General features: G+C 39.0%; 1 protein-coding gene across 12 annotated transcripts in view; it reads right to left on the reverse strand.

Moving 5' to 3' along the window:
- Positions 1-355: 355 nt before the first annotated feature.
- hspg2 (heparan sulfate proteoglycan 2) overlaps positions 356-15,594 on the reverse strand; it is a 96,707-nt gene continuing 81,468 nt past the window's right edge. For 8 of the 12 annotated variants that reach the window (XM_076878092.1, XM_076878098.1, XM_076878095.1 and 5 more), the window contains 18 exons: positions 14,325-14,409; positions 14,069-14,213; positions 13,869-13,971; positions 13,656-13,765; positions 13,462-13,570; positions 13,247-13,345; positions 12,851-13,072; positions 12,192-12,436; positions 11,931-12,102; positions 10,735-10,866; positions 10,373-10,429; positions 5,082-5,157; positions 4,906-4,984; positions 4,505-4,552; positions 4,166-4,236; positions 3,987-4,070; positions 3,593-3,696; positions 356-3,029 (listed from right to left, as the gene is read on the reverse strand). In XM_076878092.1, coding sequence (XP_076734207.1) covers positions 2,857-3,029; positions 3,593-3,696; positions 3,987-4,070; positions 4,166-4,236; positions 4,505-4,552; positions 4,906-4,984; positions 5,082-5,157; positions 10,373-10,429; positions 10,735-10,866; positions 11,931-12,102; positions 12,192-12,436; positions 12,851-13,072; positions 13,247-13,345; positions 13,462-13,570; positions 13,656-13,765; positions 13,869-13,971; positions 14,069-14,213; positions 14,325-14,409 — 2,114 coding nt within the window. In that variant the 3' untranslated portion in view covers positions 356-2,856. The remainder of the gene's footprint in view (positions 3,030-3,592; positions 3,697-3,986; positions 4,071-4,165; positions 4,237-4,504; positions 4,553-4,905; positions 4,985-5,081; positions 5,158-10,372; positions 10,430-10,734; positions 10,867-11,930; positions 12,103-12,191; positions 12,437-12,850; positions 13,073-13,246; positions 13,346-13,461; positions 13,571-13,655; positions 13,766-13,868; positions 13,972-14,068; positions 14,214-14,324; positions 14,410-15,594) is intronic. The other 4 variants (XM_076878100.1, XM_076878096.1, XM_076878103.1 and 1 more) reach the window with 2 other exon arrangements.

Genomic DNA, 15,594 nt, shown 5'->3' on the forward strand with positions numbered 1-15,594 from the left:
TTAGTGCCATAACTAGGGGCTGGAGAGTATCCAACCACATAATGGGTAGGGTACGCCCTCCAGAAGTTATCAGTCTATTACTGGAGGAACACATCCTATTATTATTTACTTTTTTACACTGTCACTTAACAAATAGATAACTAGACTATTGTCTAGTTATCTATTTGGTTCAGAACTGAACCAATGGGACAGGTTATCATGGAATTGGATGGACTTGGATGGATCTGGAATTTTTAATAAGGTGTTTAAATCAACCTCTCAGAGATCATGTTAAAGGTATATCTGTACGATACAATGGATTATTTCTGAACAGTAATGTGAATTACAGCAAAAAACAAGTCTCACAACGTACAAATAGCACATGAATTTTGTTTTTAATTAAGAAACACCAAGGGCAAGAAGAGCATCTTTCAACATTGGAAATGAAACAGTCAAGTCATTTTGACATAGACATTTTTCAGCTGGTACACTTTCATTCATTTATCTGATACAGTAAGAATTTGCTTTTGTCTGCTGCTCAGAAGTGAAGGAGTAAAATGATCAATGAAAAAATCAAAATAAAAACAGCAAGTTAAAATCCAAAACCAAAAGTGCACCTTTCTTTATTTGTAGTGGAGTAAAATAAACCAAAAGCAGCTATCAGTTTCTCACTAACCGCATTTGGTGACAGTGTACAGTGTATGTGTGAAAATCCAGTTTAAGAGCAGATACACATAAGGCACCCACCAAGGGGCACACACACCATCATTATCTGCTTTAATGTCCTAACCTGGACCACAGCGTTAGCTTTCTTCATCCCGCTTGTTCATGATGACATCATTCTGTGCACTCATACATTTGGAGCCTAAGACTTTTTTCAATTAGTGAATAATAAGACCACTTTTCATCCATTTGACCAGGAAGCTCCAGTCAAATATCACATGTTAACCTTTAATGGAACCTTGTTGGGGTCATTTTTGAAGAAGTTTCCAGGTGGGCCCTATTGAAATCGAACATCAGGAGAAAAACAACAGGGTGTGGGAGGCAATACACAATAACCAAAGAAAAGAAAGTAGCAAGCTTCTGTAATTGTTCTAAAACAGTAGAATCGAGCCTAGAAAGCAATAAAAAAAGCAGGGAAAAAAAGAAAAACACAAAATAAATTAAAACGGTGCAACTCTATGTGAAAGGATGCTGCTCATTTTAGGATATTAATACAAATATTTTAAGCTTACAAAAAAAACAAGAAAAGGGTTTGTGAATCCCAAAGTGATTGTGCCATTGTGTGGTGTGGTCAACTAAAGGCTTGCGAGCATGCTTTATTTTATTAGAGCTACACTATTGATCACAGCACCTGCAGGAGGCTTCCACTGCATTCACACATGGCCAAACACTAATCCAACTATGTGCTGCGGATGAATCTCTCTTTGGAGAGAAAACATCCCATAGAACCACAGAGCCTTCAGAGTTTCATAGCTTAGTGAGGTGTCTCTAAAGCTACCAAACCTGTGTAAAACCTTGAGGCAGTTCTGTATTGATCCTCCTGAGGATATGGATAATGACACATGCACACACACACAAACCCAAATGCACACATCTGACCCTTACTGCGGCTGAATGTGGAGTGTTCTGTGAAAAAACGGAAAGGTCTAAAACATACATAACAAACAAATTTACTTCACATATACACTCATTCTTAGTTGACACAGATATCTACCTGACTGGCAGATAGTTTAACACATAAAACAATATCTTCAATAACCATACATAAAAAATGACACATTTTCAGTTCACTTAAACTCCTTCTTTGAGATCTACTCAATCAAATAAGGCTGTTGAGGCAACAAACAATGCCATACCGCCATTAAATCAATCCAAAAATGCCATGCACATCAACAAAAGTAATGACTGTATGCTGATCTATGCCAAATTACTAAATAAAACCTCTACATGTGACATATTAACTATTTGACTATGTGCTGTATTTTAATGTCTCACCTTAGCACCAAGATTTCTTTCTTTAAAAATAAAAAAAATATATAGACAGAAGACAAAAAGCACTGCAAATTACTAGTGAATCAACAATAAGCCAAGCTGAAGCAGCGGTACTTATATCCTTAGCTTTTAATCATTTGTATTTGACGTCCTGAGTTGTGTGCTGAAGCTGCAAGTGACTGTGACCATGTGCACTCCTCTCCCAACGGTTCAGGAAAGACTGTAAGCATGCTCGCAATGAAAAGGTTCCTCTACAGAAGTGAAGAAAGAAGGCCTAAAAGTCTTCAGGTATTAATACAGTTAGGCCTTTAAAAAGCCCAGGACACAGAGTACTAGAACCCAGAAACAATTCTAGGAAAGATGAAGAGCAGTTATGGTTAGTTTGCATGTTTCCCCCCACAAATATAATATATATAATCATATGTATATAAATAAAAATTCAGTGCTGTAAAAACATCTCCACCTCCTTAGGATCTGACCCATCGTAGAAGGCCTAATATGTTTTACTTTTCTCATGGCTAATTCTACTGCTGGAAGTATGTAAACTGTACTGGTTTTCCTGTGTTAATAGTCCTTCATCAAGAATACAACACCGAGGAAGAGAAGACGTGTTAATATTGTCTGAATTTTTCTGTCTTTTTTTTGGTTTTACTGCACACAGATAAATGCATCTTGTTGTGTAATCTTTTTTTTTGGTAGCAGCAAAGCACCAAGTATGTGTCAGGCTCTATTTGTGTAAGTCTTTTTGTGTAGGTTTGCTGTGTGTGTGTGTGTGTGTGTGTGTGTGTGTGTGTGTGTGTGTGTGTGTGTGTGTGTGTGTGTGTGTGTGTGTGATGTTTCTTCAAAGTCTCTATGTGTGTTTGTGTACGTGTGTGCAGCAGTCTATGAAGAGCATGGCTGCACGTTGATGCCATGGGCCGCGTGGGCTTCCAGGTCAATGGCCTGGGCTGGCTGCTGTCCTGGCCGAGCATTCATCAGTGCCAGGTTCCTCACACAGCCCTTCATTCCTGATGAAAACTTCCCTCCTGTCATGGCAGTCATACCCGGGGCTCCACCTGTTGCATGGAATCACACCCACATAGGTAACTTTATTGATTTGCAAATATTGAAGAAAAGCATGTCTGAAACTGACATACTGGAATAAAGCTAGATGATAGATAAACACAGTGAGAAACTATTTCCATTGTAACCAAGAAAAATTAAAAGGTAACGATAATGCTATGAAGGCTAAAGAATTGTGTGAAAATTGTTTGCATGCCAGGAAAAATATGTGAACTACTTTGACACAATAATGCCTCTGAAAAGCTCAATTTTTTTCAGGGAAACTAAGTAGCCAGAAAATCCTCTGACTTGTGTTACAACTCATTATTTATCTGACTGTCTTTGAACAATGACAGCTGGGATAAGTGCCAGCCCCCCTGTGACTGTGCACTGGACAAGCGGTTAAGAAAATGGAAGAATGGATTATTATTTATTATTAATTCATCACTATTCATGTATTATTTAACTTATATTTGTGAATGAATGTATTCAATTGTGCAGTATTTTAGTCCTGTTTTTTCAAATAATCCATCTATATTTTGTCACTTTGTGGACTCAATCCTGCCATTCTACGCACCAAGATATATACTGCCTTTGGTGTTGACCATGAGGCTTTTGCCTTTAGATTGTCCATGTAGCTTGGCTCCTCCATCAACCTGGATATAGCCATCTTTTCCAGTTCTGTGAGAAAAGAGCCACACAACACAAGTTAATTCAAGAAATTATGGAACTCCACAGGTTAATAATCAACCTTTTCAACAACAGATAATCTGACAAAGTTACAGAAGTTACAAGTTATAGTACAAAAAGTATACGTTCATTTGATATAAATAATAGATGTATTCTACTGAGACAGAAAATTAAGTAGCTATTGATGAAAGAAGACAACCACAACTCATAGTGCTTTATTTTATTAAATACATCTAGAATGTAAAAGCAAATGACTGCAGGATAATGAAATGCAATCATACCTGACTGCTGTGATCTTATGCCATCTGCCGTCATTGATTGACCTGTCGGAAAAGATTTGTGCCTCTCCACTTCCCAGTTGGTAACTAGATAATACAAATCATGACCATAATTATGAGTTGTAAACATTTTTTCCTAATCTGCATGTCAGAAGATTTAGAGAATTTCAGAACAGACCTACCTGAAAACAAGGCGTCCATTCTGTAGGCCGAGGCTAATAAAGTCCTTGCGTTTGCCATGTTCTCCAGGTTCCTGGAATTAAATATGTTAGGTCACAACAAGGTCACAGCTTGTTGTGTGACTGTGTATGAATTGCTGAACACGGACCAGCTGACCTGTGGTCATATTGCAGAACAAGCGCTATAACAGCAAACATGAACCAGTGTAGTGAGATCATTGCTGGCAGTGACACAAAATGTTCCATGCAAACTAACAATGTCAAAAGAGGACTGATGATATAGTACCTTACAAACAAAGATACAATTCATTTGGCACAGATGGGAAAAAAAAAAGTGGATACCTTTTTAATAGCATGCACCTTTCGCAAAATGCGTGCACCATTGGTCTCCTGAGGAAAATTGAGGGGGTGAGTTAGAGAAGCAACATGCATTTATTTAGTGGTGTCAGAGGGTGCCAGGCTTACAGTTAGCATGCCTGAAAATGACATAGCTTCAGCAGAAGATTTGATAGTGTAATGATGAAAGATGTAGTAATGCATCAGTTATGTATTACCGACCGCACTGAAGTCTATAAATGACATGAAATGCTATGAAAATGGCAGCAATTCTTTTCTTTTCTTTTTTTTACAGTCACAGTGATGATTAAGAGTGCTCGAGTGCAGTAGCAAAGTTAGGTTGGGAATGAAAACATGGAGGAGAAATATGAATATAAGGCACAGAACTAGGCAGAACCAGGACTCACCACTCCCTGCCATAGGATCAGGCCATCAGAGGAGCTGGTGTTGATCTCCATTTCAATTGTTTCTGGTGAATCGTGGGCACTTAAACAGTAAAAAACAACAGCACCACAATAATAATTTCACTTCATCATTATATTAATTCATATAAATTCACTAAATGTGAAAACAAATTATTTACCTTCTTGGGAAAATGGATTTAGGAAGTGCAATGTATCCATTATTGTTGAAATGAGCTGCATACTGATAGGGTGAATCTGCAATAAATACAATAAAATAAGCATAAAAACAGATTCAAGTCACAGTAAAGCTGGTTCACCTTCACTTGAACTTATGGTGCCCTCTAGTGGTAAAAGTACAGAGAATTCCTGGTAAAACAGACTTGATTAGATGCAACATAAACACTATGTAACCATAGTGTAACCACAGGCTTTTTTTAAAAAAAACTGTCTTATTTGTCTGGTAGATACAGCAGCTACTCAACAATGAGACAAACCCAAAAACAGGGAATTTTTTTTCTCACTGACATTTTTTGCCTCTTGATTTAAATTTTATTATTTTAGTTTTCATTTAGCGCGATACCTCAACTGTACAGATGTTGCACATGTAGCCCCACTCATCTAGGATGGCACAGTACATGTCATTGCTAGGTTTGTTGCATCTCCAAACACAGTCTCATGAGCATGCAGGAGACTTTAGGAGACATACAGTTATTCTAGGAGAGCTTGACAGTGCCGTAGAAAGTCCCTAAACCATCACCAGGACTGGTATCTGCTCCTTTGTGTAGGAACAGGCTGAGCACTGCCAGAGTGCCCTAAAATGACCTCCAGCAGGACACCGATGTGAATCAAACAATGAGAAACAGACTTTATGAGGATGGTCTGAGTGCCCGACATCCACTTTTGGGACCACTGCCCGATTGGCATTTGCCAAAGAATACAAGAATTGGCAGGTCCATCACCGCGCCCTGTGCTTTTCACAGATGAGAGCAGGTTCACCCGGTGCACAGTGATGGTCTTGGGCGGCATATCCATGGAGGGATGCTCTACAGCAGGGGTGTCAAACTCAAATACACAGTGGGCCAAAATTCAAAACTGGAACAAAGTCGCGGGCTAACATTAATATTTATTGAAAAAAAAATCTTCCTCCAGATATAAGAATGAATCTTTTCTTATGGACTCAAATAAGTTTTGCTGGAAAACTGAATATGGAACAAGCAAAGCTTAATACCAAACAATATAAATATTAGCTGTATAATACCAGTAGGCCAGCTCTAATAGTAATTTGGTATGGCTTCGCGGGCCAAATGTAATTAGGCTGCGGGCCAAATTTGGCCCGCGGGCCAGAGTTTGACACCTATGACTTATGGCAAAGTTAGTCTCAATGTTATTCTTTATTTTTTCTCAGTGTCTTCTTGAGGGACAGTATGTGTATATGTGTACGTGATATTAAATGAATGTTTAAGTGCAGGTTATTGTGCAGACTCAGCACAGAGCATCAAAGAGTTGATTTGTAGTGTGTCACATCAGTGTGGTGGCAGCTGTCCTGGCAGCCATTTTTGGAATTCCTTAAGATACTATGATTCATATCAGAATGTCACACATAAACACATTGTATTGAATGACACAAAAACAGAATCTTATGAGAATTATAAGCTTCTGCTAACATTCTGTCCACATTTGATAACCTGCTTAGTGATGTGAAATCATCATCAATGTGTGTGGGCAAAACAGAAGCAACTTTGGATTTCTAACTACAAATCCATTCTCTCTTGTTTCTTTTTGTCTTTATCCCACTCTAAAAGTTGGATGTAACAGTGAGACTAAATTCACAACCCAATAGAAACAGATCCAGGTACATTTACAGCAATATTCAAACTGAATACAGGCTGCTGGCCATTGACATGTAGTATACTTGAAGTCACCTGGAACTGTAGCTGTGCTGTAAACAAATAATGAAGCACAGTTTGACCAGAATAAGAACTAGAATCTTTAACACACTAAGATAATAAAATACACAAGCTATTTGGCTGGTAACTGGCAATAAGCCAGAGGACTAATGGCCCAGAAGGCCCAAACGAAACTAGTAATGTCCAGACATCTAGCCTATATTACTTAATATTCATTAACCTATTTAAAAAGCACTTTTGCTCTGTTTCAGGTAAAGTGTAAATCTGCACCTCTGATTTGTGTGATTACATTTTCTCTTTGTCTTTTTCTGCTGCAGCAGCCAAAGTCTGATTTATTAATGACAAACCAGTGGTAGAAGCATCATAACATCAAGAAAACTGGACAGTTAAAGGATTTTTCTTTTTACATAAAAAAGAAAAAAAATGTTTGATGATCTGAAATGTTTAAGTGTGACAAACATACAAATAAATAGGAAAACGCTTTTTCACACCATTGTCATATAAAAGACTTACTTCCTTCATTCTGTTCATTGACCCCATTGTGGACCACTAAAATTTTGTATACTATGTAGTATATACCTTATTTACTTTATTTATTAAGTTTTGGGTTTGTTTTGTTTTTTTGCGCTACATTAGACAACATCAAAATAGCGTTGTCAAAAATGACAATAGCGTTGGCATTTTTGTTATTTGTGTTTTGTAATCTTTATAAAAACCTAGAAAAAAACACCTCTTAATCTTTGGTATATGGCGAGGTGCGGTGGACATCCAAGTTTGTGATTGTGTCGATTTTTCAAATCAATACCATGGTTGCATCTACTGAAAATCTCTGTGAAGCTTAAAGCTCAGTGACCTTGACTTCAAGGTCAGAGGTCAACTTTTCTGAAAATCAGAGGAGTTTCACATTTATAACACAGGTATGTCTACTAGGAGGCTGAAGGGTATATATATTTATAAACAATCAAAAACAACAATTTAGTTCCAATTTGTATGGAATTTATTTCTGTAAACATGGTGTTTTAGGTCGGATTAAAGGACTGATGTGATGGTAAGGTGTCCGCTGCTCTGCTTTGAATATTGGTAGGCTTTTTTTTTTTTTAATTTTCACAAGAATTGCTAGTTCCCCCAGAGTTTTGGCCACCCCAGCAATCAGAAGATTCCCTATGAGCAAGCATTTAGTGACAGTGGGAAGGAAAAACTCCCTTTAAAAAGGAAGAAACCTTCGACAGAACCAGGCTCAGGAAGGGACAGTCATCTGCCGTGACTGTTTGGGGTGGGGGGAGTGAAAATTAAAAAAAAAAAAAGCCAAAGTGATAATTATTGGAGCAGCTTAATTAATATTTCCAGTGTAATTTGCTGTTAATATCCTTTTCCAACCCCAGTTTGTGTTTTTATCACTTTTGTCCAGGGTGGAAGATGCCATGCTGGAGAGTTGACTCTGTATGGTCTTTCAATGTTGATACTTGGGAACCTGTTGGAGAGGCCAGGGTTGAAAAAGGGATGCCGTAGAACCTGAGAGGGTGTTATCCGCTGGTGTGGATCCAAGGCCAACATCTCTTTAATTAGTCTGACAAATAAGCGTTGGCCATCTTCTGGTCCTCGTCTAAACATCATTATTTGTTCGAGGTCATCCATCTTGTCTCCAAAGATTCATATCCTGTCTCGTATTTAAATTGTTGGGCGGTCTTAAATGTCCAGCGCTGTTGGTTGTAGTTGTAGTTGTCTTTTGTGAAATAGTCTTCAGTATACACGCCAGAATCGAGAACATGATCTGGTGGCTGACCCTGAGTCTCTATGATGAATTTCAAAACATCATAATATTTTTTTCCAGGGTAGAGTGGCACCCCTGTAACAAGCTCAACAGCCACCAGCCCCAGAGACCACATGTCACATGCTTCGTTATAAGGAAGGCCAAGCATAACCTCAGGTGCACTATAACCAACTGTCCCCACACGGTCACCAGGCATCACTGCAGACGCAGGACATGCGAGGCCAAAGTCTATAAGTCTGACTTTGACTGGAGACTCATAGCGTTTTACAACCATGATGTTGCCAGGTTTGAGGTCAGCGTGCACTATTCCCAAAGAACCCAGGTGGGACAGAGCATTTGTGAGTTGACCTAAAATTGGCCTGACTTCGCTTATGGGGAGACGCCGGTTATTCGGGTCCCCTATGTAGTCCCACAGGCATTGATCTACGTAGGAGTTCAAATTTCAGGCAAACTCGCTCTCTGTCAAGGAAAAAGCCGTTCCATTGAACAATGTTGGCGGCATCTGGATCCAACCTTGCTCCAGGATGAAAATTTCCTTTTTTGCCTGTTCCAGAATATCAGTGCGGTTCTTGTTCACTTTAATAGCCACAGCTTGGTTGGTTTTAGTATCACGGCATTTGGCTACAATACCAAAGCCCCCTTCTCCGAGGAAATCCTCTACCTTGTAGTGGTTTCCCAAAAAGCTCCCTTCAACTATTTCAAGCTCATCTGAGCTGAAGGATGGGCTGGCTGATGTGTGGACGAATACTTGCTGAGAAAATTCAACCGAGTTTTGAAAACTGCAGTTGATTTTCTCTGATCTCTTGCATTTCAAGTTTGAAGGGTGCTGAAAGACCACAGGGTTTTGTGGTCTTTCAGCATGTCAATGCAAGGGGAACTCGTAGGGTTGAAAAAGGGATGCCGGAGAACCTCTAAGCCTTTCTAGACCTTTCTAAAAGTCACACTTTAACACACCTATGCAATGAAATGCCACTGCTTAAATTTCATTATGTTCTCAAAGATGAGAAGATAATGATGCATATGCAAATACTGCTTTTTTAAAGTGTAGAACAACAAAACTTCAAGATGCAGACTTGTGTCAACACTGGCCATCACATGAGTCAATTATTGACCGTTTCTTGCTCTTACGGACAAAAATCTTCACAGCCATGGCACCATGCACATATGCCACTGAGTACATAATATGCTTGAAATACATTCTGACTGAACCAAACAATGATCACATTGTACTTTCAGCAGACACTTTAAGTTGTTAGTGAGACCACAAATATTCTGACATGGAGCAGACTCAATGACCTGACTTAGTTTCAAAGAGGAAACAAGTGTTTTGCTTTAGGTTTGTTTGTTTTTTTGGTGTGGTTGTACAAACAGGCAGGTTTTTAGTTTACAGAAACAAGATTGTATTTGTAAGTATCCATCTTACAGGCACAGGCATAATGAGAGTGAAAGAGGAAAAGAAAAACAAGGGGAATTCCACATTTCTATCACTTCCAGAATGAAAATGGTGCAACTCCAATGCAGAGTGCATATATTAGTTTAGCTCCCAAATGCAGGCTACCACCCTATTACCCCTTAGTTTAAATGCAGAATTCCCCTCTCCCAACTTTCAATGGGAATGATAGCCTCAGTTGTTGGTGAGAATAAAGACGCTTGGATTGTGTTTTTGTGGGCATGTATGTTAGGTAAAAGACAGTTCAGGTGGAGCTTTGAAGGGACATGGGGCCCCTCAAACTCAGACAGGGCCCTGTTAGTCACGGTCGCGTCAGGCAGACTGAATATTTAGATACTGTACCATTCGCCTCGCTAGACTCCAAATTCCTCAGGGCCTCTGGGAAGCTGACGACCTGGCCTGTGTGTGCAGGATATAGTGGTGAGAGTGCAGGAGTAAGACACGTGTAATCATTTAGGGTTAACCCTCCCAGCACTGCATGCTGGGAGCAAACTGTTTGATGTATAATGGGCTTTATTTTATGGAAAATTTGAATCACATGTGCTGTATGTTTGTGACTGTGTGTGCAACCATTTTTGCTTTGATGATGTGTGGCTTTGTCTAAAGGATATACATTTGTGTACTAAGCAGTGTAACGTGAGAAGATATGAGTCGCTTTTTGCTCCTGGTTTAGACTGGTTTAATGACAACATGCAGTATTTCACCTGATAATACTTCCTCACAGTTGAGACCTGTGTACCCAGGTGTACACACACACTGGCTGTTGATGCAGATGCCTCCATTCTGGCAATGAAGATTGCTATGGCACGCGTCCTTCACTATCTCGCACCGTTCACCTGCAGGGTCACATATCAATCATGAGTCAAGAAAGGTCACAGGTCAAACAGGTTACTTCTTCAAAAAAGTAACTGAGTTTTGCAAACAAAGTTTTTTGCAGCTCTTTCCCTAAAAATAAACATTTCAAACTATTTACAGAACAATCAGGTGTTCTGTTCTGCATCAAATTTGATGCCACACAAATTATTTGTGCCACTCCCAAAAAAGATTTCTGTCCACTATGAGATAAAGGGGAACATCACAAGCCTGATACCTGCAGGCCTGACAACAGGAGATGTATCACTCCTGTAACACCTGTAACATTTAGCAGTCGCCTCATTGTTCTGACACACACAACAAAACTATTGACTACACTACACACTAACTTCACAAGAAGCTAAACGTCGCAAATCTCTCACATCTCAAAACACCGCTGCAACTCCTAAAACTTCTCTCTCCCTAAACAACTAAATGCCATGTTGTCATATCATTTTTTGATTGATAGTACATTTTTCCACCAATAGGAAAGGCTGGGGGGGGGGGTTGCTCACAGGCGGAGAGCGCTTTCAAGCGTTTTCCTTATAAAACGCCATTTTTACAGTTTCTTCCCGCAGTAAATATAAATAACGATAGTATTCAGGAAATAAACAAACACGGCATATATTTTTTTATCATAACTATGGTTTTACGTGGCCTATCAACACAATTGAAAAACTGTTATAGTTTTTCAATTGTGCTATAGTCCACACTTTCACATCTCCAATGGTTGTACACGTCATTAACGTGGCTTCACTCCACATCAGCCACGCTTTGCTAGCTAAAATACCGGTGTCGGCACATAAGGATGCTGTCATAGCCTGCCAACGACGTTGATTAGCTGCGTATATACGAATGTGAATCGCATTATTGGCTGGACTATGGGATAAGGTGACATCGTTCTAAACCCATACTGGAGCAGCCAGTCACTTACTGACTAACACTATTTATTTTAATTTCAATTCAGGTTAGATTTCTTTTTGTGCGCAACACAGCTTAGAGGGAACATTGCATGTGACATTTGCTATGTCTTCTTTTAAGCACTCACCTTCAAATCCATCCTTACAGAGGCACTGGTACTCATACTCAGCACTAGACATGCAGTGACCACCATTCAGACAGGGCCGCCGGTCACATGGGCTTCTGTCCACACATTTACTGATAGATCTACTCTCTGTGAAGCTGTAGGACAAATCCACCTTCTTGTTGTTGATGGAAACCTAAGCATGTAATACAAACTAATTCAAGCTTCCACGTGTTCAAATATATTGTGTAACCACATCTCATTTTTAGTACACAGAGATCTCACCTCTCCTATGCAGCCCTTAAACATGTCACTGACATTAGCAGGCTTAGGCAGGATGTCCATGTTGGACACTCCTCCTATGTACATGAGGGTGTGAATATTGAGGCCCTGGGCTTTGCCCGGAGATGTCTTTCTCTCCACTGGACCTTGGTCGACCCTCAGGTGGCCATCCCTCTTGTTCCGCTCAGCCACAACTCTGTGCCACTGCCCCAGAGAGACTGGCTCAGGACTGACAAGTATCGCCTGGCCTGAAAGACAAATACAAAAACTATTAAGTTTAATTTTATACTAATTACAATAAGAAAAGAGTGCCACTTTTATTGATTTAACATTTCTATAACTTCTATATATCATGGAGTGATATTTACAATCAATATCTATATATTATAGCTACTTTTCTAAACTTTTAATCAACTGTAAAACAGTTTCAGTTTAAGTGTTGTTTTCAAGAAATTGCATGCTCAAAATTTTTTTGTTCTCACTCCCATTTCTTCTTGTTGCACATTGAAGCTCTACTTGGAACCTTGTGAAGATCCAACCATGCAAAATACGATTTTTTGCCATTTTTCAAGTAGACTTAAACTTTTAATCGGGACTGTATCACTACCTAAATTGTACAGTTGCTTATTTTGAAATAAAAAATAAATATGATTTCTCTTTACCTGTGCCCAGTTCATATCTAAACTCTACATGTCCCTTCACCATGGAAATGGCGACGAAATCCTCCACCTTCATTTTTTTCCCACCACAGAAGAAGATCAGGCCATCTCTCTGCACTGGCTTGAACTCCAGCTCAACACGCAGGTCATCATGGATGTTGGTCAGAGGAGGATAGGCGATGTATGACTCCTCACCATCAAACAGTGGCGTGGTAACCAGTTCCCCTAGGAGGAAATTAATAAAAAAAAATAAAACTTAATTTCTTATAGCAGTGTTATAAATAATTATATCTGCATATCACTATGTACCTTACATTTTCATCATGACCATTGTAAAAATATGTCATAACAGCTAGATTTTTCTGTTTTTATAAAAGACAAAGGTATATTTCAACTTACCATCCATGCATTTATCCCCAAATTTGCCAAGATGGCAGCGGCAGTCGTAGCCAAGGCCATTCAGGCGGTTGATGCAAGTAGCATCTGGTCCACAGGCCTCTGAAAAAGGTGTGAAAAATGATGAGTGCAACACTTTTATTCGTTTATAATAATTCCATTAGGAATATTCAGATACTTTGATTCAAATGTGGGGTCAATTAGTGATTCACACCTACCCGAGTGACAGTGGAGAGAAGAGTGGTGCTGACAGTTGCTGCCTGTAAATCCTCTGGGACAGCTGCACTTATACAAACTAGCCTCTGAATCCTCACACATCCCTCCATTCTAATTCAGGATATTACAATTTGTTTTACTAGTTATAATAAAATAAAACAGCAAACAAAGAAAGATGTGGATAGATTTAACTGACCTGACATGGTTTATCTTCACAGGTAGGACAGTTTGTCACACCAGTAGAGCTGCGGTCAAGGTCTTTAAAGATGATTTCCTCACCCTGGATGAATAGCTGACGAATACAGCCTGCATGGTACCAACACTCAGTAAGGGCAAATCATCACACATATATACAGAACCTTTCTCCACAATGTAGTTCTGTTATTTAGTAAAGCATGGGATATCTTACCCACAAAACCAGTCTTAATTCCAGCAGTTTTGGTGAGGACTGTGTAGTTGGGATAACCACCCACATAAAGCTCCTCATTGAGATCCAGACCCTGGAACTTGCCCTTATTAACAGAAAAAAGACCACATTAACTTGCATTAAAAATGAAGCGCAAATAGCGGATCAGCTGTCTTGCTCAGCTGTCACTGAAACGACAGTACCTGTGAGCTGCCATTGATGGGCTCTCCTCCATCTACAATAATATATCCTTGGGTGAGGTTGCGATGCAGCTCAACTGTGTGAAACTCTCCCAGTTTAATAGGGTGCGGGTCACGTATGGTGGCCATGCCAGAGCCCACATCAAACCTAAGATAACAGAGATTTTAAAAATCCATACATCTTCTTAAGGTCACCTGTCCATTTTTAAATTATAGCAATAGTATATATGATAACAAATGTAAATTGATTTCAACTGACCGGAATTCCAAGCGGCCACCCACAAGCCCCAGAGAGATAAAGTCAGCTCCTGTAGTCCTTCTCTGGCCATTGTAGAGAATCATACCTGCACAGCAAGAAGACACAACACTAGTACAAAGTTGATTCTAGATAATTTTCCCCACATCTTAATCCTTATCCATCTTAATAAGTCAAATAAATCTACTAGATTTATTTAAACACATGATGTTATTTCAAGAATATCCTTGTCTCAGTGGTGCATAATTTCTCTTTTCAGCTGTGCCTTCATTTAATGGCACTGCTTTCAGAGTATTTACACGATATGTAAGTGACTTGTTAGGATGGATATTGGTTGCAGTATCATTCACACAGGAAGTGAAAGAATCAATCCAGTGAAAGCTGGATGGTAAAGCAGCATGCTAGGGCGACACGAGTATAAAGCCAACCAAAGCCATGTTACAAACGGTCCTCCTATCACTAGGCTGCAAAATGGAACCAGTCACATCATAATAGCATATTCTTCTGTTTTCTTTCTCTATATGCTGAAAATATACATGCTTATATGAGGCTCATGGTGAAATGCGAACATGCAATCTTGCATGTCTACCTTTATCTTTACCGAAAATGGATGATCAACATGTTAAAAAAAAATAAGGATACTGTAAAACATGTAATTAATTGTTATTCATTTGTCATTAATCTGAGGCTGCACTTACATAGTTTTAAGATCTTGTAAAGACCTGATCATTTTTATTAATTCCTGTTATGTAAAAACTTTACCATATTTGATCCTCTAAATATATGAAAGCAAAAGATTTTAATAGCATGGTCAAATTGTTCTTGCAGTTTATTTCATTTTGGGTTTTTTTGCTTTGTTTTTTTTGCTACAATTTGCTACCTGATGGGTGGAGCAAAAATCTGTAATGTCACATATAAGTTGCAAAAGATAAAACTGGCAATGATGAAAATTAGAGCCAGATAGATTTCCATCAATGCTGAATTATTTCATGCCCCATTCATTCAAAAGAGAGAGTATAACTACTGTACTTGCAAAAGCAGCTTGACTTTAGCTTCAAATGTGCATTTGTAATATTGTTCTTCCTTATACATACAATCATTTGAAGCACAGCTGATTTGTACATAGCTTTGAAGCGGATGAACAAGACTGGGATGTGAAAGCAGACTTGTAAGCTTTTTTAATACTGATCACATCTAATATTACCAAATGTGTTCTTGGAATCACGAATGAAAACTCAGTACAAAAACATTGGCCATGCACCATGTCGAATCT

Source organism: Maylandia zebra, linkage group LG20 (assembly GCF_041146795.1).
Source record: "Maylandia zebra isolate NMK-2024a linkage group LG20, Mzebra_GT3a, whole genome shotgun sequence".
Classification (NCBI taxonomy): domain Eukaryota; kingdom Metazoa; phylum Chordata; class Actinopteri; order Cichliformes; family Cichlidae; genus Maylandia; species Maylandia zebra.